General features: G+C 39.0%; 1 protein-coding gene across 1 annotated transcript in view; it reads left to right on the top strand.

The window, feature by feature from the left end:
- The window catches only part of LOC105987722 (chromosome unknown open reading frame, human C12orf42), a 66,050-nt gene extending 39,233 nt beyond the window's left edge, over positions 1 to 26,817 (top strand). Inside the window, exons 5-6 of the mRNA XM_013019081.1 lie at positions 23,995 to 24,356; positions 26,348 to 26,817. Coding sequence (XP_012874535.1) covers positions 23,995 to 24,356; positions 26,348 to 26,817 — 832 coding nt within the window. The remainder of the gene's footprint in view (positions 1 to 23,994; positions 24,357 to 26,347) is intronic.
- The last annotated feature ends 967 nt before the right edge of the window (positions 26,818 to 27,784 follow it).

Genomic DNA, 27,784 nt, shown 5'->3' with positions numbered 1-27,784 from the left:
AGTGCTGTCCCTGAGCTTTTTTGTTGTTGTTCAAGGCTAACACTCTACTACTTGAGCCACATCTCTACATCTGGCTTTTTGCTGGTTAACTGGAGATAGAGTCTCATGGTCTTTCTGGCTCAGGCTAGCTTTGAACTGAGATCCTCAGATCTCAGCCCCCTGAGTAGCAAAGTTTACATGTATGGGCCACAGGCAGCAGGGCTCATTGAATTTTGACTCTAATCTTTGTATTTCCTTTCTTCTACTTACTTGAGGCCTAGTTTTCTTTTATTAGGATTTCTTCTTTCTTTAGGATTTTTCTTCAGCGATCTCCTCTCACTAGTATCTGTCCTGAGAACACTGCCTACACTTTTCCTAGGTATTTGTTCTTTCTTCTCATCTCCAGGATTCTAGAAAAATCTTCCAGGGTCCTTCCTCCTTTTATCACAGGGGAGAAGGTTAAGTTGCCAAGAAAAATTGTCATCAGGATCACCTTATTTTTTTTTCTTGTCTCTCTGGGTTCATTATCTTTTTGATTGACATGCTGCATATTTTCTAACACCTTTTAAGAAGTTTTTTCTATATTTAAGAGACATATAGGCACATTCTCCTACTATGAATGTAGTTTTTTTTTTTTGGTTTAATGACTTATTGAGTTCAGATGATCTGAATTTCCCCCAGGAGTTCTAAAACACTGTGATCTTCTTAGAGTATCGTTTCTGATTGAAATTTGAATTTACCTCATAATGTATATCTCATAATATTACATTTGTAAAATCCTGCCTTAAGCGCTAAAATGCTAATAGTTATGACTTGAATTATAGTTTCTGTGAAGCTTTTAAAGGAAGTCTTCTAAATCTATTCTATTTGTAGTTTAAAAAAATGAGCAAGATAAAGCACAGACAAGTGATTCTTACTAATATGAATGGATATTTCAGGTTGCTTTTTGGGCAAATGTACTTGCTATATATCTTTATGGCAAAAGAGATATTCGTAGTTTGAGGCTGGAATAGTGGTGAGGATTCAGTTGATGATTCGATAAAGTGCTGAAGTCTGTCAGAATGTCCCCTCCCTTCCTTTCTTCTACTCCTGCTTCGGCTGAATAGCTTTCCGTATTCCCTGGCTGAAAAGGTACACATGCCAGGTCCTTGTGAACCAGAAAGCCATATCATATCTCTCTTCTTTGACAGGAATCAGGGATGCAGGCACTGAAGGCAAATAGATGAAGCTGTGGTCTGAAAATGGAAAGAAATGGAGATATTGAAGCAATAGAGTTTAGAAGCTAGGGACTGGTGGCTCATGTTAACCCAAGATACTCTGGAGGCTTGGAGTCTGAGTATCATGATTTGAAGCTAGCCTGGGAAAGAAGGACCATGAGACTCTTATCTCCAATTAACCACCGAAAAGCTGGAAGTAGATCAGTTGCTCAAGTGATAGAGTGCTAGCCTGGAGCAAAAAAGCTCAGGGATGGCCCTGAATTCAAGCCCCCAGGAGTAATACATATACAAAAAGTTTAGAAAGCTCTTACTTTTAGGGGAATATAAAAAATGTAATTGGGAGAAAAGGAGAGAATTGCAAAAATGAAACACAATGGAGGTATTTCCTTTTTAGCATTGTGTGGTGTCTAGAGACCAGAGGCTGATCTGAATTTTGCCAGAATAACCTTAGTGTCAGGGGCATAGACACAGCAGGGAAACTGGCCATCTGAAGCATGGAAGCATGGGTCTTTTTCTTAGTTCTATCAGAGCTTATGAGATAGGCCAATCTTTGGGAGAAAGGGTACACTAAGGAAGTGACTGAACTTCACATGTCTTCTGTTGTCTTCCCCTCAGTCTGGTAACCACTTGCCACATAGTGCAATTAGGATGTGAATTAAGATTAAGTACCATTTAATATTCTGTTCTTCAGTCTTACTAGGTACATTTCAAGTGTGTGTGAGCCACTGTGGGCTAGTAGCCACTGCATTAGACTCCTTTCCCCTCTTCCTACCAATTCTGTAGGAAAAGCTAGCATAGTCATATTAGAGCTAAAAGAAGATCTATTTATAGGCATCAAAAAAGAGCTGGACATTTTGAATAGAAACATGGATGACGACATGCTGTGGTCTTAGAACAAGTGTCCAGGAATGAAAGGAGGAGGCCAGTTGAGGTTGTCCGAGTCTTAGCAAGTAAGGGGACAGAAAAAGAGTTAAAGCAAGTGAGATAGAGGGATTTGGGGTGTGAAAGAGCTCACACTGGAAGGCTGTCTTTCCAGCAGAAGAAGGGTCTGGGTCGGAGTGAAAGTTCATGATGCTCTCAAGTCAAAAGAGGTGAAGTATGAAGGCTGAGGAGTGAGTGTGTCATCCCTTTCCTCTAGTTAAAATACTTTAGAGACTTTCTAGAGACAGAACTTTAACACTAGACTCATGTAAGGATCAAAATCTCAGGGTTGTCCAGTAATCCCAAGTGAAGACACAATTTGAAAGAGGAAGGGAAACGTCATCACCCATTCCAGCTTGCCTCTCCTAGCTATGAGGAGGTATTCTACTCACCATACAGTTCATCTTCATCGTTGTCTCCTGTTCATCCAACCAGCTTATGTGAAGCAGAACAGCATTTTCCCCAGTGATACATTTTACCACTTAATAGACATTTAATGTTTTTGAGTTGATGTGTAAGGGAAATGAAAAAAAGCTTTGCTCAAAATAGGAAGATTCATACCCAACTTCCCTAATATATGAGTTGGGGTTTATTCGTTGTTCCCTAAAATCTGAAGCTCTTCTCTTTCTTAGATCTTGGTAGATTTCATGCTTGGAAATTTTCTACACTGCTCACAACTCCATGGGAACCAGTTATTAATGGTATACTGCCAGATAATGCCAGATAATACTAGATTAAGAAGTTGGCCCAACTTACTTTTTAACCGACCAAATGTTTCAAAGGAAGGAATTTCCTCCTCCCCCCTCCCTGGCAAACCCTTTGTAAACAGATGAGGAAACTGAGAGAAGTAGAGAGAGCTAGTCAATGGTGAGACTTGGAGAGAAGCCAGATTATATGATTTCCAATTACTCTTTTGTCTCTAGTTTTCTGGCTGCAAATGTGTGGTAAACGCCGAATGATTTCTTTTGACCACAGATGGAACATGTCTTCTCCTTTAGAATAGAGATACATACAGATTCTATATTTAGGTTAATAATAGAAAGGCCAACAATTAGATGAAATAGAAGATAATCGCCAAGTGCTACGTTCCATATCACCTTGCCCACTGGCCGAAGTTCTCAAAGCTGATTTAGGAAAAAAGAAAATCTCTTCATGCTTAGAGTGGTTTCTTAAAATATTAAAGATGATTTAGAGTATTTAGGCAACAAAAGCTGGTTGAAAGTTTAGTTTGCATTCCCAATACCCAGCTGGGTGACTGAGGCCTAGGTACTGAGAATAGTGTTGACTGAAACAAAGGCAATCTGATCCTCAGTGACTTTACAGCAGAGGGAGTGATGCTATTATTCTGATTGATCACCAATATAAAAAGAAAATAGCAGTCATCATTGTGTCTGGCCCTCCCCTGATTTGTATGTGGCTTGAGAAAGTCCTCTGGGCTGTCTCATTAAGTCAGGGCCCCTCTACTGATTTATTCTGGCAAAGCATTTCTTTCTCAGACACAAATGGGAGGGAGTCTCTTTGCAGGGTGGGGCGGGGTGGGAGGGGAGTCTTCTTCTGCTATGGTACCGCAGTCTGCAAACTGAAGGTATTTGAGAACCACTGACCTATGGCAAGATTCTTTGAGAACTGCATTAGAGAACATTTCAATTTCCCATCTTTTTTTTTTTAATTTCCCTGGGGTTCACACAGCTACATGCAGAGGATGCAGAAGCCAAGGTCAGATATACTAATACTCAAGGCAACATGGGACAGCTCAGCATTGCCTCATTCCATAAGATGTAGAACAAATGAATGAAAGCGGATGCAGGCTGATTCATTTGTTCATTTCTTTCTGGCTGCTTGAAGATCTTGTCCTCTTGGGAAAATTGATGTACCTTTTAAGACGTCTACGCTTGGGAGAGCAAATGTGCAATTTTCTTTGTGTTTCTAAATCTGCCTGTGTATTTTTAGGTACAGTGAGAAGGCACGTGCTTATTTAGAGGCTAAGTAAGTGTATTCTTGAGCTGCAAGCACCAAGGCACACCCTATAAAATGGTAGTCACCTCCTGTACCTCTGGCAGCAGGTAGCATGCTCTGTCTTATCTCTGCTGGCCTTATTTTCCTATGGACCACACTGACTATTTTGAGAAGAGAAAGTTTAAAATCAATTTATTAAAGCCTTTTAGCTATAAAAACTGACTATCTTTCATTGGATTACAGATTTAAAAAATGTACAATTCGCTTCTAAATGCTGTGGACTCCAATCTATCACCTCCTCGAAAGGGGACAAAACCAAAGGTCAGACCTTAAAGCTGGAAAAAAAAAAGGGTGGGGGAACTCTTTCCAACTTTTGTTAATGTATAGGCACTCACCTCTCTCTGTTCATTAACACACATATTGCTAATGCTTGGCAATGAAGCGGACATTTTTCTTGAGTGGGGTCGAAAAACTAATTATTCACCATATGGTGGTTGGCTCAGCAACAATTACTGACGCTGTGGAAGCCAAGGGAAGTTGGCTGAGTGATTTCTTTGGGTAGTTTGCACAGCTCTGACTCTCTTGACATATGCCATTCATGTGGGCCTCTGGAGAGCAGATGGGCCAGGCTGGGAACCTGGGGGAAATCGTGGCTGGGATGTGGTGGCAGCCCCTGTCTCTTTATCTTTCAGAATAACTTGGAGTCACATGGCATGTGAAAATAACAAGTAGGGGATTGTACTGGGAGGATTTCCCTGCCTTCTTTTCTAAAGCCACAGCGTAATTTTGACTGCCTTTTCGTATTTTGTTTATTAAAGGGATCAGGGGTTTAGTTGAAAGAGATCCCTTGGTTGTGGGTAGGGCCTGCCCTAGTCTAGTGACACTCGTTCATTGTCAACAGGCAAAAATGCTGACAGTTTGATAAGGGATAAGAAAACAGAGGAGAGAGTTTTTAAATTAAAATTTAAATTACTCTTTATTTGTTATCTTCCTGTTTGTAAGACTCACATAGGCTGGTTGAGATAAGAACTGATTTTGATTCAGGATGCTCAAATCTCCTGAAAAGAATTCATGGGAATTATTGTCTTCTTTTCCAGAGCGCCTGATGCAGGAAAGCTGTTATGTAGGCACATCTTGGGTGCTTTGGGGATTTTACACTGTCCAAGAGGAACAAAATGGAAGAAGGAGGGGCAAGTTGCCAATTAGACATTAAATGGGCATTTATATGTGAAAAATACAATTAAGCAACTTAAAAGTTTAACAAGCAGTATTGGTGCTGGGGGCTGTAATCCCAGCCACTTGGGAGTGTGAGATCTGGAGGAATGATGGTTCAAGGTCAGTCTCCGCTATAAAAGTTCACCTTGAAAATAACTAGCAAAAAGCAGGGCTGGAGATATGGTTCCTATGGAAAAGCACCAGCCTAGTAAGCATGATGCTTTGACACCAAAAAAAATAAATAAGTAGCCACTCCCAGGAAGGCAACTAATGATGCTGGTATATGGCTGGTACTTATAGTTAATATGAGGTATTGTTTGTGGTCTTCAGACTGGAAATTAAACCCTGAAAGCTGACTCCCCACTCCTAGCGAAAACATCCTAGAGGTCAGCCATGGTGGCTCACATTTTGTGTACTTTAAAAGCCAAGAGGCTTGGTGATCTGAAATGGAAGACATGTAGGCCTTCCCTCCCCCCCCCATTTTTGTCAACCTTCTGAAATTCTCTATTACTAAAAATTTGGTGCTCATACAAGATGATATTGCAAGAGGACCCTGCATTTTGTTCAGCTCAAATGAGAGGATCTCAAAGTTCCCAGTCAGAGCACTGTTAACTGCTATAAAAGGAAAAGGAGAAGTAGTTCTTGCTTTCTTCTTTGTTTCTCTCTGTTTCTGAAATGTCTTTTTGACATCTGGGAGGCCTGCTCCATTATACATGTTTTGAAAATGAAGCTATGTTTTCTAAAGACTGAGTAAGTAGAATTCCTTCTTCTGTGAACTAAAGACAGATGAAATTTTGGTTTATGATAATGACTGACATTTATTGAGAAGTTTAGACACATGGAAATGCAGTAGATAAGGAAGACATAGATAATCCTAGCTTGCCAGGGGGCAAGTAAGGAGAGACAGTTGGGCTGGGTGCTTGGTGGCTCACACTTGTAATCAGTCGTAGCTACTCAAGAGGCTGAGATCTGAGGATTGTGGTTCAAAGCCAGCCTGGGCAGGAACATCCATGAAAGTTTTGTCTCCAGTTAACCACCAAAAAGCCAGAATTAGAGCTGTGGCTTAAGTGATACAGTAATACCCTTGAGCAAAAAAGCTAAGGGACAGTACCTAGGCCTGGCCCTGAGTTCAAGCCCTAGAACCAGAACAACAGCAACAACAACAAAAAGATAATAGTTGGTGAAGAATAGAGCTATGTAGGGACTAAGAACACACACACACACACAGAAACCAAAAACTTAACACTGTTGGCAAGCAAGAAATAAACATATAAGGGATCGTTAAAGATAATGGACAAATAGTCTTCATCCTTCCTTGGTGAATTGTTCTTGTCATGGCCAGTTTTTTTTTTTTTAAGAGCTTCTGTACTCTGAGACTCGATAGTCAATCCCTTCAGTTTAAAGGTAATGGTTGCAGATCATCCACCACTTGACAGTAAGGGATTTGACACTAATCAATCTAATACTGTTAGAGGCTCCCATGTACTTCTGGATGTACTCTCTCATTACTGAGTATACAAAGTAAAATAAAAATGGAAATTATTCGTGAGATTTAACCCTGGATGCAGTTTTTAGCATGCATTCTCTGTATATGGGCACATCTGGGGTTGAGATCTCTTAAAAATATTAAGAAGTGGGGGAGAGCATGGAAGGGATGGCATTGATCAAGAAATAGTGTATGTATGAACTGACATGTTGCACCGAACCCTCTTTGTACAACTATGTAAAGCTAGTAAAAATATTAAAAGAATTAATATTCACCCTGCCCAGTACCATATATATAATTATCCATATATAATTATATATGTATACATATAGTATACATAGATATGCTATGTATACATAGTATATATAATTATCCATACACACATATAATTATATATGTATAATTCATCATGACTATATAATATATGATATTCATATAATACAAAATATAATAAATATAATAGACAATAACTTGTGTATATATGTATAATGTGTATATATGTATATATATGTATAATATATAAGACATAACATATATGATATCTTACATATTACAAATATAATTTTGATGTTGGTTTGGATGTGAAGAAATACATTATGTAGATATATACATATAATACATATGTATTATACATGCATTATATATTATTATATGTATTATATATAAAATTTTGTTGTGCGTTCGGATGTGAAGAAAGATATAGAATAGCATGAGAATCATTGGCTAATTAGATTCCATATATTACTTATATGTCTATAATTGAAGTAGGAAATGAGCAAAGGAAGTTCACCACTTTTCTCTCTCTTAAAACTGAAACTACAGTGTTTGGAGTTATAAACCTCAGGTTATTTTGAAGTCTAATATCTTTGCTGGCCAAAATGATTCATTCTACTCAATAATTTTTTAATTGTTTCTGTCAAAAACACTGTACAAGCCAGGTATCAGTGGCTCACACCTGTATCCTTGCTACTGAGAAAGCAGAGATTTAAGGGCCACAATTCAAAGCCAGTCTGGGCATGAAAGTCTGTGAGACATGAACCTCCAATTAACCAACAAAAAGCTCAGGTGGTAGAATTCTGGGCTTACCAAAAAAGCTGTGGGAAAGCTCCCAAGCCCTGAGTTCAAGCCCCAGGATTAGCACAAAAAAGACTACATACATGCGATGATTTCATTATTTTTCTGTATGTTGAGCTAGAAAGGAGAAGAATGGAGAGGTATAGTACCAAAAAATGCTTCTAGTATTTAGGTTTTCTTTTAATTTTCCCATGTCTTCATTTGCCAAATTTTGTACCATGAGTATGCAGACTTCTATTATTTAAATACTAAAATACACTGTGCTTTGAAACCAACAATGCTTTCGGCTATATGCCACCTTTTAGTCTTGTTCATAGCACTACACTTTACATACGTCACAACTCCTCTGCATCGTATTTTCTCCAGTAACTTGGTCAGAATATTGTGAGGGACCAGAATGATATAAAATTGTCTTCATATCCACAGTGTTTGGACTTGAATAGGCACGCCTTAATTTCTAATTCCACTTGGAGTCTTCAGCATTGGTTTATTCCTATCTTTGCCCAGAACGGACGCCCTCCCTCAGCATCTATTTCTACTCTTACTGTAGAAGGAGAGCCACTGCTATGGGAAGTAGCCCACTCTGCTGCCATCACCTATGTTTACTGGAAATGTCCTCTTCCTTGAGAGAATTCACATGGGTCCTCTGATGACTGCAACCTATCATCTTAGTTCTATCTTTAGTACTTGTTGTTTCTTTGAGGATTTGTTTTGGGGAGGTTTAATTTCTTTGAGCTCTAAGTCTATTTTAGATATGAGGCCCTTGTCTGATGTATAGCGAGTAAAGATCTCCCAGTCTATTTGACTTGCTAGCTATCTTCTTTCCCATGCAGAAACTCTTCAGTTTAATGCAGTCCCATTTATTGAGCCTTTCTTTGATTTGTTGTATTTCTGGCTCTTTACTTAGGAGGTTTTGATCTGTGCCAAAGAGCCTTAGTGTTTCCCTATCCTTTCCTGTAATATTTTTAGGGTACAGCCATGTTTATTGCAGCATTATTGACCATAGTTAAGGTATGGAATCAACCCAGATGCCCCTCAGGAGATGAGTGGATCAAGAAAACGTGGTATGTATACATAATGGAATTCTATGCTTCCATCAGAAAAATACCATTCAGCATAACATGCATGCCTCTCTCACTTTAGAACAAAATGGTCAATTATCCCTGTATTTATCAGGCTAGTTTGTGTTTATCCTTTGTGCTTTATGTTATTATAGAACATACTCCCTATCATTTTATATATCATCATATCCACATTGCTATTGAGCCATTGTGACCCTCTGCTAAGAATATCCTAGACATATTCTAGTTAGTACAAATGAGGGAAACCATACAACCTGTGTTTCTTTGGGTCTGCCTTACTTTGAGTAACCATATTTAGTGAAAAACCATATTTAGTGAAGTAAAAGTCATTAAGTGGGGTTGAGGGATGAAGCAGGATGGGGGGGCAGATTTTTGTCTTAAGATGGGTAATGTTAGTTCACAAAGGGAGGGTGAAGAACTGGGCGCATGCTTTCTTTCCACTTACCTCACAAGCTCAGAGCACTGTTGCTGCCCAGATGTCTGTGAGAGCTACGGGCTTTCAGTCCTTAACATGCACAAAGCCTTGGTTCCCAGATGACTTTAGAGATCAAATCCTGGCCTTCAACCTTGTCTCTGCAAGATTCGGCATCCCTCTTGGCTGTTTCCTTGGCTGAGTTTGTTACCTTCTAAATGGAAAAGTTGCTCAGTGTGGTCATGGTGGATAAACCTATGAGACAGGCGAGACAGGGAACTTGGGATTTGAGCAGGCGCTCATGCGCTTTGGAGCACAATGATTTTTCAGTGGAGGAAACTCCAGTTGGATGCCAGCGAGCAGCACGGGGGACCACTGGGCTTGAGGTCTGGAAGCATCGGATGCTTTTCATGCTATTATCCTGCTTGGCCACGAGAGTGTCGCTCAGAAAGTAAGTCCCTCCATCTGCCCATGAATAAAGCCTGCCTGCCAACACCAATTCCAGCTGTGAACATGTAATCAGCTCTTCTATGGCCCCCAAAGGGTAGTCCCACAGGCCTAAATTTAATTTTCATGCATATTTGTCTCCTCCTTCCACTTTATGCAAGAACTACTTTGTCACCAATACAGGCGCCAACTATTTTGTTTGGGTAATTGCTCCAAGCCAACCCCAAACTACAGGGAGCACTCTTTCTCAGAGAGCACATTTTGGTTAATTTTTGGTTAACTAGATTATGTCTTTCTTCAGGGTTTCACTGATGATTTCTGTAAACATTTGCTTTACTTTGAAATAGTTCAGCACCAATGTCAGGTTCATTATCTTCCACACTGGGTTGGTTAGAATGAACAAATAAATTAGGAGCTGGAATGCCTAGGAGCATGGCTGTTTTCTTTCTGTATATTTCTTTACCCTTTCTGTCACAATCTTCTAGAATGGCTAGAATAACGAAGGTGGCAGTTTATACTCACAGGGAGAGGGGAAAAATGAACTCTTAAAAACAAAGCTCTTATTATTTTTTTTAAAAATGGAAGCGAATAGAAATCCTGAAGAAAGGATAAGACATATGGAAAAGCATAAAATATGAAGAGAACACTTTAAAATAGAAAGTCCTCAGAATGGCTCCATATGGCCCAGTTGTATTTAAGGTAACAGAAAACAGTAGCAGCTGCAAATGTTGATTCCTGGGGTTTGGGATTCAGTTCACCAAACAGTACTTCACAATTCACTGTGAAGAATGCTTTCTTTGTCTACCTCCTAAGTCTAATTCTTTTAGCATTAGAGGGGAAATTAAATTAATAAGTTATTCATTAAGGAACATAATTTTCATTGATTGTATCGCATTCTTAAGGAAGTAGCAATGTCTCCAGAGTTATCATCGTCTCTCCTAGCCTATCTAGGCAATAGACCCTACTTGGAATCTAAGGCACTCAATAGTGCAACCTAACAAATCACAAGTGTTCATTATTGAGACCCAAATAAAAAATGGCTCAGGATGTTAAAAACAACATTCCTTGAAAATAGAGGTCATAGAACACACACCTTGAAGATTGCTATAATCAACAGCCATCTGTAAAGAAAAAAAATTACACAGAGAATTTTCTGATATGTTTTTTTTGGCCATGATATTAGAAAGAATTTTGGGGTAAATCAGTATGAATATGGAATGAGTTTTCTTACTTTGAACTCTTTAGAGATAAAAATGCATCTCAATACACTTTGTGCCTTGTAGAAAATGAACTCATGATGAGGGACTGTGTCATAATAAATTATATGAAAACATATCAAAAAGACAGTGTTTCTTTTTAATATCCTGGTCTGGGGCATAGCATACTATCTTTGGATACTGGCTTTGGCTTAATCTTGATTCTGTCTTAAATTTGCATGTTGAAAATGAAATAGAAATATTAGAGGAAAGGGAAGCGCATATGTTCCCACATAAGTTTAATGGACCCATTTTCACATGTAAGATCTTAATAGTAAGGACCAAAAGTCTCACTCTTATTACTCCTTCTTTTAAGTGGCAAACTCTGTGAGAACTATAATCTTGGTATTGTATGAACATCTACATTTGTTTCTTCCTTTTATTTTGTTGGACTGACAGTCTGGATCAACTAACTTTACTTATTTTCTTTTTTATACTTTTTTATTGTGAAAATACTGTACAGAGGGGTTACAGTTACATGAGTAAGGTAATGAGTACATTTCCTATCGAGCATTGTTGTCTCCTCCTCTGTTTTCCCCCTACCATCCGTTCCTTCCCCACCTCCTCAACTATGCCCCCCCCTCCCTGAAGTTGTAAAGTTCATTTTCAATATAGTGTCTTATACATCTCATTGTTACAATGGGTCAACATATATAAGCATCTTGCTTTTTCCCTTCTCCTCCCCAAATTAGGACAATGTATATATATGATTCAGGGCACTGGAATGAGTGAAAACAGGGGTTATACCATGGGGGAGGAATATACCAAAGAAACAAAAAAGCACACTGTACATTATAAATACGTTAAAAACAATAGCAAGAAAGAAAAAAAACCATTTGTGTCCCTATCTTGGGGTTCATTTCACTTAACATCATCTTATATGGTCATATGTACATTTATTTTCTTTGTTGCTAAACTGTACATTTATTTTGAAGGGCTGAATCTGCTGGATTCTAGGCTTGGTATAGGCATAGTTGTACTGTAAGTTGGCCCCTAATTCAATAATTCACCATGAAGACTGGGTTTTATCCTTCTTGTGTTGAACAGGCATCTAATCAACCATTAATTTCCTTTTTGTTGGATGAACATAATAACTATTTATGGCTTCCTTTCTGATGAGAAACAGAGGCAGAGGATAAGTGGCTGCCTTACGTCAGAAAAGAAGATTTTAAGACTCAGCTACAGAAGTTCCTAAAGGTATTCTGAAATGATATGGTTAGAAAAAGGTCAAAATATTTTTTGTGGGGTGAGAGAGATGAATAGTGATGAATATATGCATCTATAGGGTGTGAGACATTTTGATTACATTAATCTAGGCTCAGAAGATTGTTTCTCTCAATGGAGAGCTGGGTAACCTTGGACGAGTAACTTAATTTCTCTAAACTGAGTTCTCACCATCAAACAAATAAAGTGTAACTGAGTAATATTCTACAAACAAGTAACAAATACTATGCATTAGTATTACCTAGGGCCTTGTCTTGAACTTTCTTTGTGTTTTCCCCTAATAGATAGTAACATATTTTATTTTATTCTAGCTATGGGAATGGAAAAACTTCACAGCTCATCTAAGTCTAATTTTTTATAATTACCCTGTTATCCTCAAGAGAAATATAGATACTTATGGTGGAAAGGCTAAATTTGTAAAGACATGAAGTCTCAGTAGATGAAATACAAGAATAAGGTCTAATTTTCTCAAAGTGAATGTAATCTGGAAGCATGGATCATAGAGTGGAGTGCTTGGTTAGCAAGTATAAGGCATGTGTTCAACTCCTAGTACTGACTTCCAAAATATTTAAAGTTATTTTGACCAAGCACCACAGTGATAATGTAAACTAACTAGTAAAGGGGAGGAGTAGGTGATAGATGCGAAGTACATGTAATTTGGGGTAATGTAGACCTCAGGGAAGATCTGAGCTTGTATCTTTGGAGCGCCTATGATCTTCTATGCTGTACCTTCTATTCTTAATGCATTCCTCTTTCCCTCATTGTGATCTCTTCAATAAGGACTAGAAGTATGGTGTGCTCCACCTCCCAACATGTATTTTTACATTCCAACCTTGAGATGTGGCCTCTGAGGTTCTGAAAACAAAAATCTATTGAAGGTGTCTGGTTATTCAAGCTGGGGCTGATTGCGCAAACCTGGACTAATCAAGTAGAGTGCCATCTTGGATAATATTTTCTATGGTAGCTAGAAAATAGAACAATCTAAGAATAAGGACATTCCCTTTAAAACACTTAGAATCACCAGACCTTTGGTCTGGAAAAAGTGTGTGTGTGTGTGTATGTGTGTGTGTAGACAGAATAAAACATGATCACTATATGAGCTAACTAAAGCTTTGCTAGCAAGGGATTTAAAAGCAACAATTGCTTAAACTCCTTGAGTGGTTATTTCTTATGCTAAACACATTTATTTAGCAACTATTTATTGAATACTATGAGTATGACATAGGTAGGCACTAAGCTAGATTCAGAAAAGAATAGTCTTTCCTTTAACAACTTACAAGATAAAAGTTACAAAAAGAGGCACACTTAACTAAGACATTCTGTTTTGATGGTCCAGAGAGGAGATACTATTGGGAGCATGAGCAGCAGACAGGGCCTCAAAAAAGACTGAGAACAGATTGAGAACCTTCACAGTGGAGGACACAGTGTGGAGTAAATTCAGGAGCAGAAAGGAAGAATTGGTACCAACACAAGTGGTTGAATTTGGAAACATTATTACTTTTAATGGCATGGTGTCTCATTTATTATTTAGACAGCTAACTTGGAAAAAATTATATTAAGTGAAGTAAGCCAGGCCCAAAGAAACATAGGTCTCATGGTTTCCCTTATTTGCAATAACTAGTATATGTCTGAGACAAGCAGAAAAGGTCAGATACGATGATGTTAGGTAAAATGAACCCCAAGATAGGGACATAAGTGGTTTTTTTCTTCCTTGCTATTGTTTCTAACATAAGGTGATTTTTTTGTTGCTTTGTATGTCCCTCCTCTATGGTATAACCCCGTTTTCACTGTATTTGATGTTGGTATAATTTGTGGAGGGGAAGGGCAAAAACAAATTGTTTAAATAGGGATACAGGTGGACCCATTGGAACAATGAGATGTACAAGATGCTATGTCGAAAAATGAACTTTACAACTTTGGTGGGGGGGTGAGGTGGGGGGAAGTAGTTGTGGATATGGGAGGGCAGGGATGGTAGGGGAAAAACAAAGGAGGAGGCATCAATGCTTGATAAGAAATGTACTCATTAGGCAACAATGCTTGATAAGAAATATACTTATTACCTTGCTCATGTAATTGTAACCCCTCTGTATGGTATTTTCACAATAAAAACATTAAAAATAAGTACATAACAACTTTTTAAAAAATAAAATTCATTTTGCATTTAAAAAATGGCCTTTCAGCTGGGTACCAGTGGCTCATACCTGTAATTTTAACTACTCAGGAGGCTGAGCTCTGAGGATTGTGGTTCAAAGCCAGCCCAGGCAGAAAAAGTCCACGAGACTCTGATGTCCAATTAACCACCAGAAAACCAGAAGTGGCACTGTGGCTGAAGCCATAGAGCACTATAGACCTAAAGAGCTAAAGAGTTCAAGGACAGTGCACAGGCCCAGAGTTCAAGCCCCATGACTGACCAAAAAAGATGGTTCAGAAATTGCCTTCTTCTTAACCTTTATCTAATTCTATCCCACTATAGAATATAAATTAGTGAAGCTGTATTGTAATCACTTGGTGTCTTCTTTACTGTAAAAAAAAGGTAAATGACTTCAAAGTGAATCTTTTTTTCTTTTGTAGAAATGTAATTTTTGTTTTTACAGAAATGTATTATAAATCAAGTTGGGCAAGGTGATACCTGTCTATAAGCCCAGCATTCAGTTGGCTGAGGCAAGGGATCAGGAGTTTGGGGGTAGCCTGAGCTCTGTAGTAAGACACTCTCTCCATCCAGAAAAACAAAAACTGAAAACATAGACACAAAATAACCAACTTATTATAAGTCAGGAAGAGACTGACTCAAACTCAGACATGGGTTTTAATGTTTGAAAGTTGGACATTTATGTCCACATATCTACAGAACAACCACAATAAGTTCTATTTTGCTTCCCTTCTCATGAAGTGTGCAGTAATTTTAAAGACACAATAATTCCATGAACAAGGTTAAATGTTGAATGTTAAGATAAAGCAAGTCTGAGGAATCTTGAGAACATATAAAAATAAAAGGACCAAAAGAAAAACCCAAAAAAGATAAGAAGCAGTAGAAACTAAAGGAAGATGGAATGGAAGATATCCCAGATAGGAAGAAAATGTCCATAGTTTAGAGGAGAATATATATTATCCATGAAACTCTCTTTTTCTTACCTCTTTTCTCCTTACCTCTCTTAGCAACAAAGCCAGAGTCCTCACTTAGTGCTCTCATGCTGAGGTATATACTTACTCATCTTACTCTTGCTTGTGGATTTTTAAGATGTCTTAAATGGGAAACCATTCCAACTTTTACATTGATGATAGCATTTAGTTACCAGAACCATATACCTCTACTATTGACCATAAAACAGTCTCTAATCATGATTACCATATAAGAAAGCCTGCTATCCATTTTGGAGATTAGTATTAAATACATGTGACACCATTTTGTCCCATTCAACTCTGCCATTATGCTTTGCTTTGAAAGCCTTGTCATAAAAGCATGAGTGTTTTCAATAAGGCCTGACCTTTTGAGTTCTTATATACCAACTGAATTAATAATCTAAATCTTATTGATAGCATTTTCATAGACTTCTTGACCTTTACCATAAAGAAGACCATTCAAGACTCTGAGATGTTCAAATATGTGATTTCTATTTTCAGTGGGGGGAAGTTCAGCTTGTTAGATGGAGATGCCATTTGGTGCTATGATTTTATTACTTAGTTAATTGGTTCATTGGGTTGCCTGGTTATTTTAACCTTCCCCTGTGGCCTCGAGGTATATTCCTGAAACGTCATCTCTCATCAGAATGGCGGCTGCCCCTTCAAAGAACTGAAAAGATATTTGTATAAAGAGGAGATGATCACTCAAGATCATTTGCCTTGTTGCTGTCAGCTGTCAGCTTAATACATTTATTTGGACAGCAGCAGGTTCTGACATAACTTATAAAGTTCTCTTTCTCAGCTGTGAAATATGATGGATGTGCCATACTGGTGACCTTTACACAAGGCCACATGTTAATATTCAGGACCCCCCTTTTGTTGGCCTTGAACAATGGCTGTCATTAAGAAAGCTTGGTTTGTCCAATATGCCCTCTGTTAGGATGCCGGACCACTCCTGATTGGTCACCAGGAAGTATCATGTGCCTTTGATAGAAATGACATGGAAGATGTATGGTCAAAGTGCTGTGCTCAGCACCACTGCTGTGCAGGGGAGAAAACGACTATGACCCAAATAACCCTGCCCTCAAACAATGTCTCACCAACCGAAGACAACATATTGGGAAGAAAAATGCTTGTAAACTGCATGTGTTAGAAGATGTATTGGCCGGACGGCCATAGGGCAATCTTTGAACTATTGAAATCTTTAGAAATATTGTAAGGTTCTGAAACAATACTTACAAACCTAATTAATCAAGCATAGATGGTTTATTTTCAGGCTTTCCACAATGTGTTGCTTTCATCTAAGAATAGGGGCTGTTGGGTTCTTTTGGCTAGTTCACAGAGGCACGCAAAAACTCAGCATGGGGATTCGTGTTCATACAAGTTGAAGCTCTAAATTTCAAAATAATATCTACATAGACCTTTGGCAATCCCTTCAACAAAGGCCAGGGCTGGAGGTAGCCTGGAATTCTTTTTCAATTATTTCTGGTTCTATGCTTGACTTCTCCCACCATCCTTCCCTTCAGTTTTATTCATTAGAATCACTTCTTTATGGCACCATTTTTAAAAAAGGAAATCAGTCCTGTTGAATTCTCTAGCTTCAGTAGAAAACATGCACTGAAAGTTTGGTTTGTTGTCCTTATGCCATTGGATGATGTGTGTGGTTTTACATATTCACATGCACATCCTTATTTTCCTATCACACTAATATCACTTAAAAAGGATCATTGGCTGGCTTCCAGTGGCTCATGCCTATAATACTAGCTATTCAGGTGGCTGAGATCTGAGAATTGCATTTTGAAGCCAGCCAGAGCAAGAAAGTCTGTGAGACTTTTATAGCTCCAATAAGCATCACAAAAGCTGCAAGTGCTAGCTATGAGCAACAAATCTCAGTGCCAGCACCCAGGCTCTGAGTTCAAGTCCCAGGACTGGCACACACACACACACACACACACACACACACACACACACACACATGCACGCATGCACACTTAAAGAATCATCAAAAAGTTGCACATGCTCAGTCATAACAGAAGCCCCTGGTACTTTCTGAAGTGATAATACAGGCAAGAAACACCAGCCTTTTGTGTCTCAGGAAAGTTGTGGTTGAAATGAATGAGTTAGTTATTTAGATCAATGAGTCATCCAAGTTCTTCCATGCAACATAGGAGGAGAGTGGCGGCAGGATGTGAAACATTGCACTGGGTCACAAAGTTGACAATCCCTGAAGGTCAATGCCTGATTACCCATTTAGAGGCAGATTATGAACTTTGTGGATTATCCCAATGTTCCCTACTGTGTCCTTCGGACCTGAGTTCCCCAGCTGGTTACAACGCACAGAGCAGGAGAGAGGAAAGAGGCTGAACTTGAGGCTATCCTTTGCAAGCCATTCTGGGGAAAGACTTTGTGGAAGGAGACATGTTCAAATCCATTCTTTATTAGAAAAATGCCATCATAACCATAAGACAGTGCCATTTTATAACCACCCAAATTGCCAAACACAAAAGCTGAAACATTTCAGGTAATAGCAAATGTCAGGAAAAATGTGGAATATTAGACAGCTATAGATGATACTGGTAGAGGGTAAATTGATCCGAGGGAAAATGGGTTTGAATAGTTTTGATAAAATGGTACCTATACCCATGACTGGACTATTCTAGGAAAACTGGAAGTACATGGACAAGAATATTCATAGCACGGGTGGACCCATCGCAACAATGAGATGTACAAGAACTTTGGGGGGAGGGAGGAGTGTAGTCATGGAGATGGGAGGGCAGGGATGGTAGGGGAAAAACAAAGGAGGAGGCATCAATGCTTGATAAGAAATGTACTCATTACCTTGCTCATGTAATTGTAACCCCTCTGTATGGTATTTTCACAATAAAAACCTTATTTAAAAAAGAATATTTATAGCAGTCTTGTTCATAATATTTTTTTTTTTTGGGTCAGTCATGGGGCCTGAACTCTGGGCCTGGGCGCTGTCCCTCAGCTCTTCAGCTCAAGGCTAGCGCTCTACCACTTGAGCCACAGCGCCACTTCTGGCTTTTTTCTTTTTGCTTATGTGGTGCTGAGGAATCGAACCCAGGGCCTCAGGCATGCAAGGCAAGCGCTCTACCACTGAGCTACCTTTCCAGCCCCTTGTTCATAATATTTTTAAAAAATCATCACTGGGCACCAGTGGCTCATTCCAATAATCCTAGCTATTCAGGAGGCTGAATTCTGAATATTGGGGTTCAAAACACCAGCCTGGACAAGAAACTCTGTGAGACTGTTATCTCCTAATTAACTACCAAAAAAGAGACAAGTGGAGCTGTGGCTCAGTGGTAGAGTGACAGACTGGATTTAAAAGGCTCAGAGACAGCACCTAGGCTCTGAGTTCAAGCCCAAGAACAGGAACCAAAAACAAAAAGGCAAGCTAAACCTGTTCTTTATCCCTATGTCCATCAATGAGAAGAGATGAATGAATTGTGGATATTCAAATAACAAAACTGGGTAAATCTAGCATTATCATTTTTCAATTACATACATTATAGCCGGGCGCTGGTGGCTTATGCCTGTAATCCTCAGATCTCAGGAGGCTGAGATCTGAGAATCATGGTTCAAAGCCAGCCTGGGCAGGAAAGTCTGTGAGACTCTTATTTCCAATAAACCACTAGAAAACCAGAGTAGCGCTGTAGCTTAAGTGGTAGAGTGCTTGCCTTGAACTGAAGAGCTGAGGGATAGCGCCCAAGCCCAGAGTTCAAGCCCCATGACAGACCAAAAAAAAAAAATTACATACATTATGTATACTGCTGTGTATTTATGATGTTATGATATATGAAACTACCCACTTGTGACTACTTTTGATGTACAGAATGGTAATATTTCAAAAATAAATGAGGTATTTAAATATTGTTCCACGTAATTTAAAAAAATGACTCATTTTCAGGGTTGGAGTTTTTAGAGGTGATTTAGATTCTTTGAAAGATGCTAACGCCAAGGCCTGATGGTTTATGATTTATTCAGCCTACCAGTGAATTCTTTATAATCAAAAAGCTCATATTCTTAGACTAGTGTTTTTTAAATTGCAACCTGAGCTGCATATTTGGAAGTTAAAAATGAACAACAGCAGGCTATGATCTGTGCCCTTGGGCTTGAGATCTTCTGAGTTAACTGCCTCCCAGTAAGGCTGAGGGTGTGGATGAAGGTGTGGCACCACAGGAAGGAGGAGGGTAAGCTGGGACTGGAGTCTTCACACTGTACTTCGGCCTCGGGGAATGGAGTGGTTAGTAGTATTAGAAGGACCTGACATTCATAATCCTGATTATACATGTGTTTGTGGTTCTGAGGATCAAACCCAGGACCTTGTGCATCCTAACAAGTGAGTCCACTTTGAGCAATATTTCTAGCCCTCTCCTTATTATATACTTTATCTTTGTCTTATGTTTTGTATTTTTGTGCCTATCCTAAGCCTTGAACTGAGGGCCTAGGCACAGTCCTTGAGCTTTTATGCTCAAGGCTAGTGATCTATCACTTGAGCCACAGCTCCACTTCCTGCTTTTTTTGGTAGTTAATTGGAGAGTCTCGTGGACTTTCCAACTTGGGCTAACTTTGAACCCCAATCCTCATATCTCAGCCATCTGAGTTGCTAGGATTACAGGCATGAACCACTGGTGCCCAGCTTTGATTCACGTTCATCATTAAAGGGATTACAAAAGTCTTGATTAGTTACAGGCAGGACTGAGTATGGCTCTTTTGAAAAGCATGCCAGGTATTGTCCAATGTGTAGCAGGGGTTACAAAATACTGAATCAGACACAGGAGATACACTATTGCACAAGAAGTACCACACTTCAAGTAATGAGCTGTAGAGATTTTTGCCTAACTTTTGCTATTATCTGGGATAGGAAATTTGTAAAGTTCAGGGAAAAAAACTTTATCATTGATAAAATAGGTAACTAACACAATAACTAAATAAGCATAATCACCATCTATGTTGACAATCATACATGTTGACTTTATTGTTTCCTACACATCCACATTTATGTAGATATACATATACATATATGTATATTCCTATATATTGTGAATATAAAGTGAATAGAAAGTTAATTTCTCTTCTGCAGAGTAGTTAAATCTTTGATGCAAAAATATGAAGGCCCAGTCCTTAGAGTTACTTAAGTAGAGGTTGGAGTTGAGAGTTGTGGGGGCCTAACCCTAGATAACTTTTAATTAAGCCTTCCATCTTGTTTTAGATGTGGACAAGTTTAGACCGAGTGACATTTGTTCTAGTGTTTGTGTTCCTTTGGAACCACAAGACCCAATGCTGCTATTTTGAAAGACTCTAGATGTTTACTCTTCATCTGAGAACATTGGATGAATTTGTCTACCATTTCAAATTGTGGTTTTTGTGGTGAAATGAGACAAGCCAATTAACATGAAAATGAGATGCTCAATCTACAGTATCAAAAGTAGACCAGGTTTCTTGAGTTCAAAGATTTGCATGTACATAGGCCTTGACAATGCATTTCCATTATTTCAGGCTGAATATTTATACAAAACATGTACAGATACAGAAAGAAGATAAATGATAGACTTTTATAGTGCGGGCCAGAGGCCAAAAATACAAATTGGTAGTCTGTAAGGATTGAAAGAGAAGTTATGACTTGTGCGTCTCATGTTGTATGTTTGAAAAAGATTGAGTAGTTAGCAACATTAAGCAAATTCTCCTTCTTCGTTTCTTTCTAGCAATAAAAGAGTTGGAAGGTGTCTGATTCTTCTAATGGAAAATGTGGACCCAGGATATCCATACATGGCTTTCTCTCTAGAATAGGGCATTTGCTTTGTTTGTCTTTCTTCAGAGGAAGTGGTTGTGTTGTAGGACACGTCTCCTTGTGTCTACGGCAGGGCCAGCGGCATCTTTTTTGCCACCTGACTGCTTTGAATACAGGGACTGGATCATTTACAAGTTGGTACACTCTAGATCTCACAACACTCATCTCATCCTGCTTCTATCCACACCACCTTGCATTGTCTTCCTTTTTCTTTTCTTTTTCTTTTTCTATCCCCCAAATCTAAATTGTTTAGCTGGTTTGGCTTTGCCTGGAGGTTCTGACTAAGACTATCCAATGCCTTTTTTTTTAAGCATCTACTCATTGCTAACAGACCTCAGCCCTTCCTGGCTTGCAAGTGTATCCCTCCCTCAACCCATGGTATCCTTTTTGTTGTTGTTGTTGTTGGTCATAGGGCTTAAACTCAAGGTCTGGGTGCTGTCCCTGGGCTCTTTTGCTTAAGGCTAATGTTCTACCTGAGCCACAGTGCCACTTCTGGTTTTTCTAGTGGTGAACTGAAGATCAGAGTCCCTTGGGGAGTTTTTGGCCTGGGCTGGCTTTGAACCACAATGTTCAGATCTCAGCCTCCTGAGTAGCTAGGATTACAGGTGGGAACCATTGGTGCCTGGCCATGGTACTCTTGTGTGTGTCTGTGTCTTTGCTATCTCCCATCATACTGGATTAGTATCACCACAGTAATCTCATCTTGAAAGCATCTGCAAAGACCCTATTTCTTAATAAGATCACATTCACAGGTACTAAGGTTTAGGACTTCAACTTATCTTTTAGGAGATATTTTATTCTGCAGTAGTCTAGGTCATTTGATCACTACTATGGCTCCAGTGATTTCCTACAAATTGGCCTTCATTTGTCCAAATCACTGCACTCAAAATCCCACCTCCCAGACCCTATGTTTTAGAAATTGCTACGTCCTTGTCCTGTTTCCCTAATGGATGATCTCATCTCACTACTAGGTGAAAAACAATCTCATTAAATAAATTCACAATGGGAATGCTAACTTATTTTTAAGCTAAGGTTTATCTTTATTGTTTAAATAAAGGTACTTTCTGGATTATAAGAATAATTTGAACATCCTATAATTGTTTAAGGTTTGAATTATACACCAAGAAGCAATTTAATTTGCTTCATTTTTCTCCCAGCTTTTTGAGTTATCTTTATATTTAATAAATATTCTTCCACATAAACTCCAATTTAGTATATAATATTTACATTCATTTTTGCTTTCTATAGACCAACTGTACCGCAAACACATTACATGTATTATCTATTTCTTCTAGTATTCCTAGCAGGTACACATAATTAATATTGTTTTATAAACATACAACTGAAGTAAGGTAAAATTAAGGAAAAATTTTCAAGGCTACACAGTAGTGAATTGTAAAATTCAGGATTCACATTAACTTCACGAAGCCATAGAGCTGGTACATACATTTGTGTACTTTTCTATTATTAGAATGATATCCTATCTTTGAAATTAGCCTTAATTCACTTTTGTATTTACACAGAAAGGAGAGTTTAAAAAAATTGAATTTGGTAATAAGATAGAGGCAAATGAATCATTGGTTGTTTAGTGTCCTCCTTAATACACGTCTTATACCAAGAGCCCTCAATGATTTTGAATTAAAATCCTAGGTTTCACACACATGTGTGCACACACTCACACACACACCTGTATATTTTCCATCCATTTGTACACTCCACAGAGGCTACTACTACATCTTTCTGCTTGGCTTTTCCCTCCATCACCAGTTCATTACTCTGCTGGGTTTTGATTTTTGGAAACTCTTTCCCATGTTCACTTTGTATAAAGGAATATAAAAATATAGGCATGAATGGCTAAAATGGACCAGTAGCTATCAGTTTCTCAGTAGATGTGAATTAGGTAAAGGAACTCATCTCAGATGCTGGATGAGAATCAAAGTGGGACTCACTAGACATGATGTTTAAAATGAATTATACAACTTGTGGATGGGGATGGGAGGGAAAAACTGGGAGAGAGAGGGGGAAGGAATGACACTCTTCAAAAATAAATGTACTCATTACCCAACTTATGTAACTTCAACCCCTCTGTAAGTCACCTTTATAATAACAATTTAAGAACAATAACAACAACAAAAGAACCAAAGCAGGATGGTTTGCCTTTCACTGGACTTGTTACATCTTATAATATTTTTATCTAATATTCTAGAGCAGTTTTATACAAAGGAGACCTTTTTCACTTTCTGAGAATATCTTGAGCAGTAGGTTTGGGTTCATTTTGGAGAGTTATAGTATACTTAACATAAGCCTCCAACTAGTTTCCTGACCTGTATACTGTAACTGATCATCATTCCTGCTTGGATCTTGTGAGGACTAATGAGAAGCACATGTAGAGTTTCACGTAGCACCAGCAACGTAACTTATACTCAACAAAACATCATCATACCTTGGCCTCCTTTTCACCATTTTTCCTCCTCCTCTTAACCATGCAGGTACCTCAGTCCTTTGGCTTTGTCATTTCTATTGGCCCAGTGTAGAAACACAAAACAAACATTGATATAGTATCTATTTCCATTCTTTTTTTTAAAGATATTAGTAAGGAGTTGTAAAAACCATGTTATTATTAAGTAGTTGTAGGTTACAATTCCAGAAGTCAGGTTATGAGTACAGTGCATCTTGATCAGTGTCACCCTTTCTGTCTTTCTCTCTCATTTTTCTGCCCCTCATCCTTTTGCTCACTAATTTAGTAGGTAACAAAGAAATGAATTCTTTTAAGCTAATATATTTACTTTTTATGGTATTTCCAGAAAGGACTCGAGGTCCAATTGCATGTAAAAGACTACTTAATACTACCCAGTACGTAATCCCCAAGCTTACTGAGAACATAGTTTGTTTGGATGAAGAAAGCTATCGAGGAGCCTGTCCCTCTCCTACTCCATCCAGTGAGATGGATGAGAATTCATTGAATGTCACTGTTGGAAAAAATAAGAAGAAAACCAAAGAAATCCCCAAGAAGGCCTGGAGCAGTCCATATTTGGAAAACCAAATGGCAAATAGGCCTCTTCGACCACCCTTACCAAAACCTATCCACCTGGAGGCTGCAGGTAGACATCTAAGTCTTCATAAGCAGCCCCAAAGCAATTCCAAGGGAGATACTGGTAGGTCAAATTGTGGTTCTTAACTTTTGTAGTCTTATATCACTTTTTATTTTTAGCTTCATATAAGCAGAATTGATGACTGAGCCAGGGGTATGCCATGTTCTAGAAAGTGTTACAGGAACAGTGTCAGTTGATTTTTAATGAGAGTCTACAACAGCATGGCCAAGCATTGCATCGAAGGAGAGATCAGGTATAAGTAACCTGATGATTCAAGTATCACCCAGATAAATGATAGTGACAGTTATTATCATTATTTCAATCCCCATTTCTTAAGCTGCTCTCACGTGCTTAGGTTGGTGTGATCATTTTACATGATTTTTACAAAATCTCCACCTAATGCTTAAGCAGATGTTAGCAATCTCCATTTCACAGATAAGGAAACCATGAATTCATAGCATGGGATAAGGTGTATGATGTGTCTCCCAGTCATACATCCTTTCAGAAAAAATCATTAAGAGTCAAGAAATAAACCAAAGCAATAGGTTTTGGAGTCACAAAAGACGTAAATCAAGTCAAAGCTATCCCCCACATCAGTTCTACAGTCGTGATAAACTCCCATAAATGTTTGCTGAACTCAGCTGAGCTCTGTAAATTAAGGATTATGACTACTTTGAAGACCTGTTTGTAAGCTAGAGGATAAAGTTCCCTGAGCACAGTAGGGATTATATGATACCTGACAAGAGAAAAATGGAAGGAAATTATACATATCTCTAAATTTCTACAAAGAGTCACAGAGAAGAATTAAACTGGTGGTGTCAGCTAACTTTTGCAAAAAGGAATTTTAGAGTAGAGATTACGCCCCAAGTGTTTGCATAGTTTGTTGCAATTGAGAGAGAGAAGGAGAGGGAGAGAGAGAGGGAGATACAGAGAGAAGGAGGTGAAGAGGGAAGGAGGGGGAGAGAGGTAGAGAGAGAGAGAGAGGAGAGGAGGGGTAGAGAGACACTTGACACAAAGAAGAAACTTTCTTTGAACTACAGAATGTACCATTATAGCAAGAATGTTAAGGACAGGGGTGGAAAAGCTTCTGCCAGAGACTGAGTCCAGAAGGAAGCTGTGGTTCAAGCAGCAGGGTGTCAGCCTTGAGCAAGAAAGTGAAGCAAGAGCATGAGGCCCTGAGTTCAAGCCCCAATACCAACACTCTCTGTCTCTCTGTCTCTGTCGCTCTCTCTCTCTTTCTCTCTCACACACACGCATGTTACCATATCTTTTATACAGAAAAAAATTACTGGAGCAAAAGAAAAAAATGAAGCCTGTTAATAGTGTTAATGGGTTTTAGTGTGTTAGGTTAATCGGCTGTTTTTACTTTGAGCTGATTTGCAATTTCTAATAAACTCTATGAAGTAACTAGATTGTTTTCCAAACCATGCATTGCTCAACTGAATAGGCCATAGATTCTTTGATTCACACATAGAGTAGAAAAACCACAAAATAATGTTCCATTCACAAACTCTCCAAATTTAGAAGTTGATGTGCTCTGTTTTGAATGGTTATCTTTCCAATTAAGTTTTCTGAAAATTCTGTAAAAGTTATTTGGACATTAAGAAGATATCATTTTTTTTTAATGCTGGTACTGGGACTTGAACTTAGGGCCTAGACACTGTCCCTTAGTTTTTTTTTCTCTCAGAGCTGGTGCTCTACCACTTGAAAGCCACAGCTCCATTTTCAGGTCTTTGATGGTTAACTTGAAATAAGAGTCTCATAGAATGTCCTAAAGCCAAGGCTGGCTTCAAACTGCAGTTCTCAGGTCTCAGCTTCCTGAGTAGCTAGTATCACTGGCATGAGCCCCAGCACCTGGCTTCATATTTTCGTTTTATTTTTTAAATATGGGAACATATGTGAAGTAACTATTGGGGGCTTTCCATTTCTCTTCCTACAATATCAACGTTGATTTCTTGAGCATCAAGACAGATTTTTGTTCCATGTCCCAACGGATGCAGAATGGTCCTGCCCTAGGCCCTGGACCTTTCATTCTTCCCTTCTTTACCTTCCAGCTTCCAACCAGAGGCCTTCCACTGCCATTGGCCTCTGTGGCAAGAACCAGATCCATAGCACCCAGCAGAACACCAAGCGGACCTTGTCAGAACCCAAGCTGGAAGACAGTACAGAAGCCACACCCGGTGCAGGGACCTACCCAGATCTCCAAAGCGGGAACCTCGTGGCAACTGGACATGCACTGGGGAAAGCCAAGGTTACCATAGCACCAGAGAAGCTAGCCAAGCATCCTCAGCATCTTTATCTCCAAGAGGAAGGGAGGCTGAAGGCAGACATCTCCCTCCCAAGCAATCTGGCAATAGCACCCCTTCCTGTACTCCAGGGTGGGGCTTGTACCCATTTTCCCTCCAAGAGGTTAATACAGGTTTGCTCCGAAGCACCCCCCCGCCCACGCCGGGGGTTCCATAAGGCTTGTTCACGGGCTCTCCAAAGGCCGGTGGTGAATGTGAAGAATGCTCACTTGCTTTGACCGCGGAGGGAGGGAATTGTTCCAGGAGCCCTGCCCCTCCTCCGTTCAATGCCTGCGCACAACAACAGAAAGGGCCTCAGATGGACTGGTTTCCACAGAACTATTGTTGGGCTTTTGTGAAGCATTTTTGAACCTAATAAATAATGTCAAAAGTCTCTGTCCCAGCCCCAAACGTTCCTCTTGGAAGCATCTCTAATCGCATGTTTTGTTCTACAGCGTTGCAAAGAATGTGTGCCCCACAATGGGGATGGGGCACACCGCGTGCCACTTTGGTGTGTGTGTGTGTGTGTGTGTGTGTGTGTGTGTGTGTGTGTGTGTGTGCGCGCGTGTGTGGCTCCATCTCGGATTTCCTTGTACAGGTAAACCGGTTCACTTGCCAGCTTCGGCTCCGGTTTAAGGATATTTTCTAAGGGTCTTTAGAATTTTTAAACAGAGGGTTTTCGTTTTCTTTCTTTTTTTTTTTTAATAATTGAATGCCTGTAATTTAATAGTTAACATGCAATTTGATTACTGCTGATGTGCTTAGGGAAATTCTTCAGGCTATATTAAGGTTTCTATGTCAGAAATCCGAAGCCAGATTTCTAGTTCCAGGCATTGTAACACTTGGAAGGAAGGTTAATGGAAAAGACAATCCCAAGTTGCTGGTTTGGGGGATAGAAAATACCGGAAGGGTTGCAGAGTACATGATCAAATCCTGGGCATTTTAAGGGGCTTTTTTCTTTTTTTTAATTCATCATCCTTACAGCTTCATTAAGCAGCTTTTCACTGTGATGTAATGTTAAGGTTATTTTTATGATTTTTTTCTTTTATGGGATTATCTAGGTTTGTTTTTTTCATTTTGAATATTCAGAAAACAGGAGTCAAGTATGCTCCGTGTATCTATCTTCAGCTGTGTGCTTCAGTTCCTTGCAATTCATTGCCCTGCATTTACAGAACTTGGTACATGGAACTTGCAAAATCTTTCTGC

Source organism: Dipodomys ordii, unplaced genomic scaffold (assembly GCF_000151885.1).
Source record: "Dipodomys ordii isolate 6190 unplaced genomic scaffold, Dord_2.0 Scaffold3, whole genome shotgun sequence".
Lineage (NCBI taxonomy): Eukaryota > Metazoa > Chordata > Mammalia > Rodentia > Heteromyidae > Dipodomys > Dipodomys ordii.
Note: the sequence above shows the minus strand (reverse complement) of the source record. Positions and strands in the feature narration are given on the sequence as shown.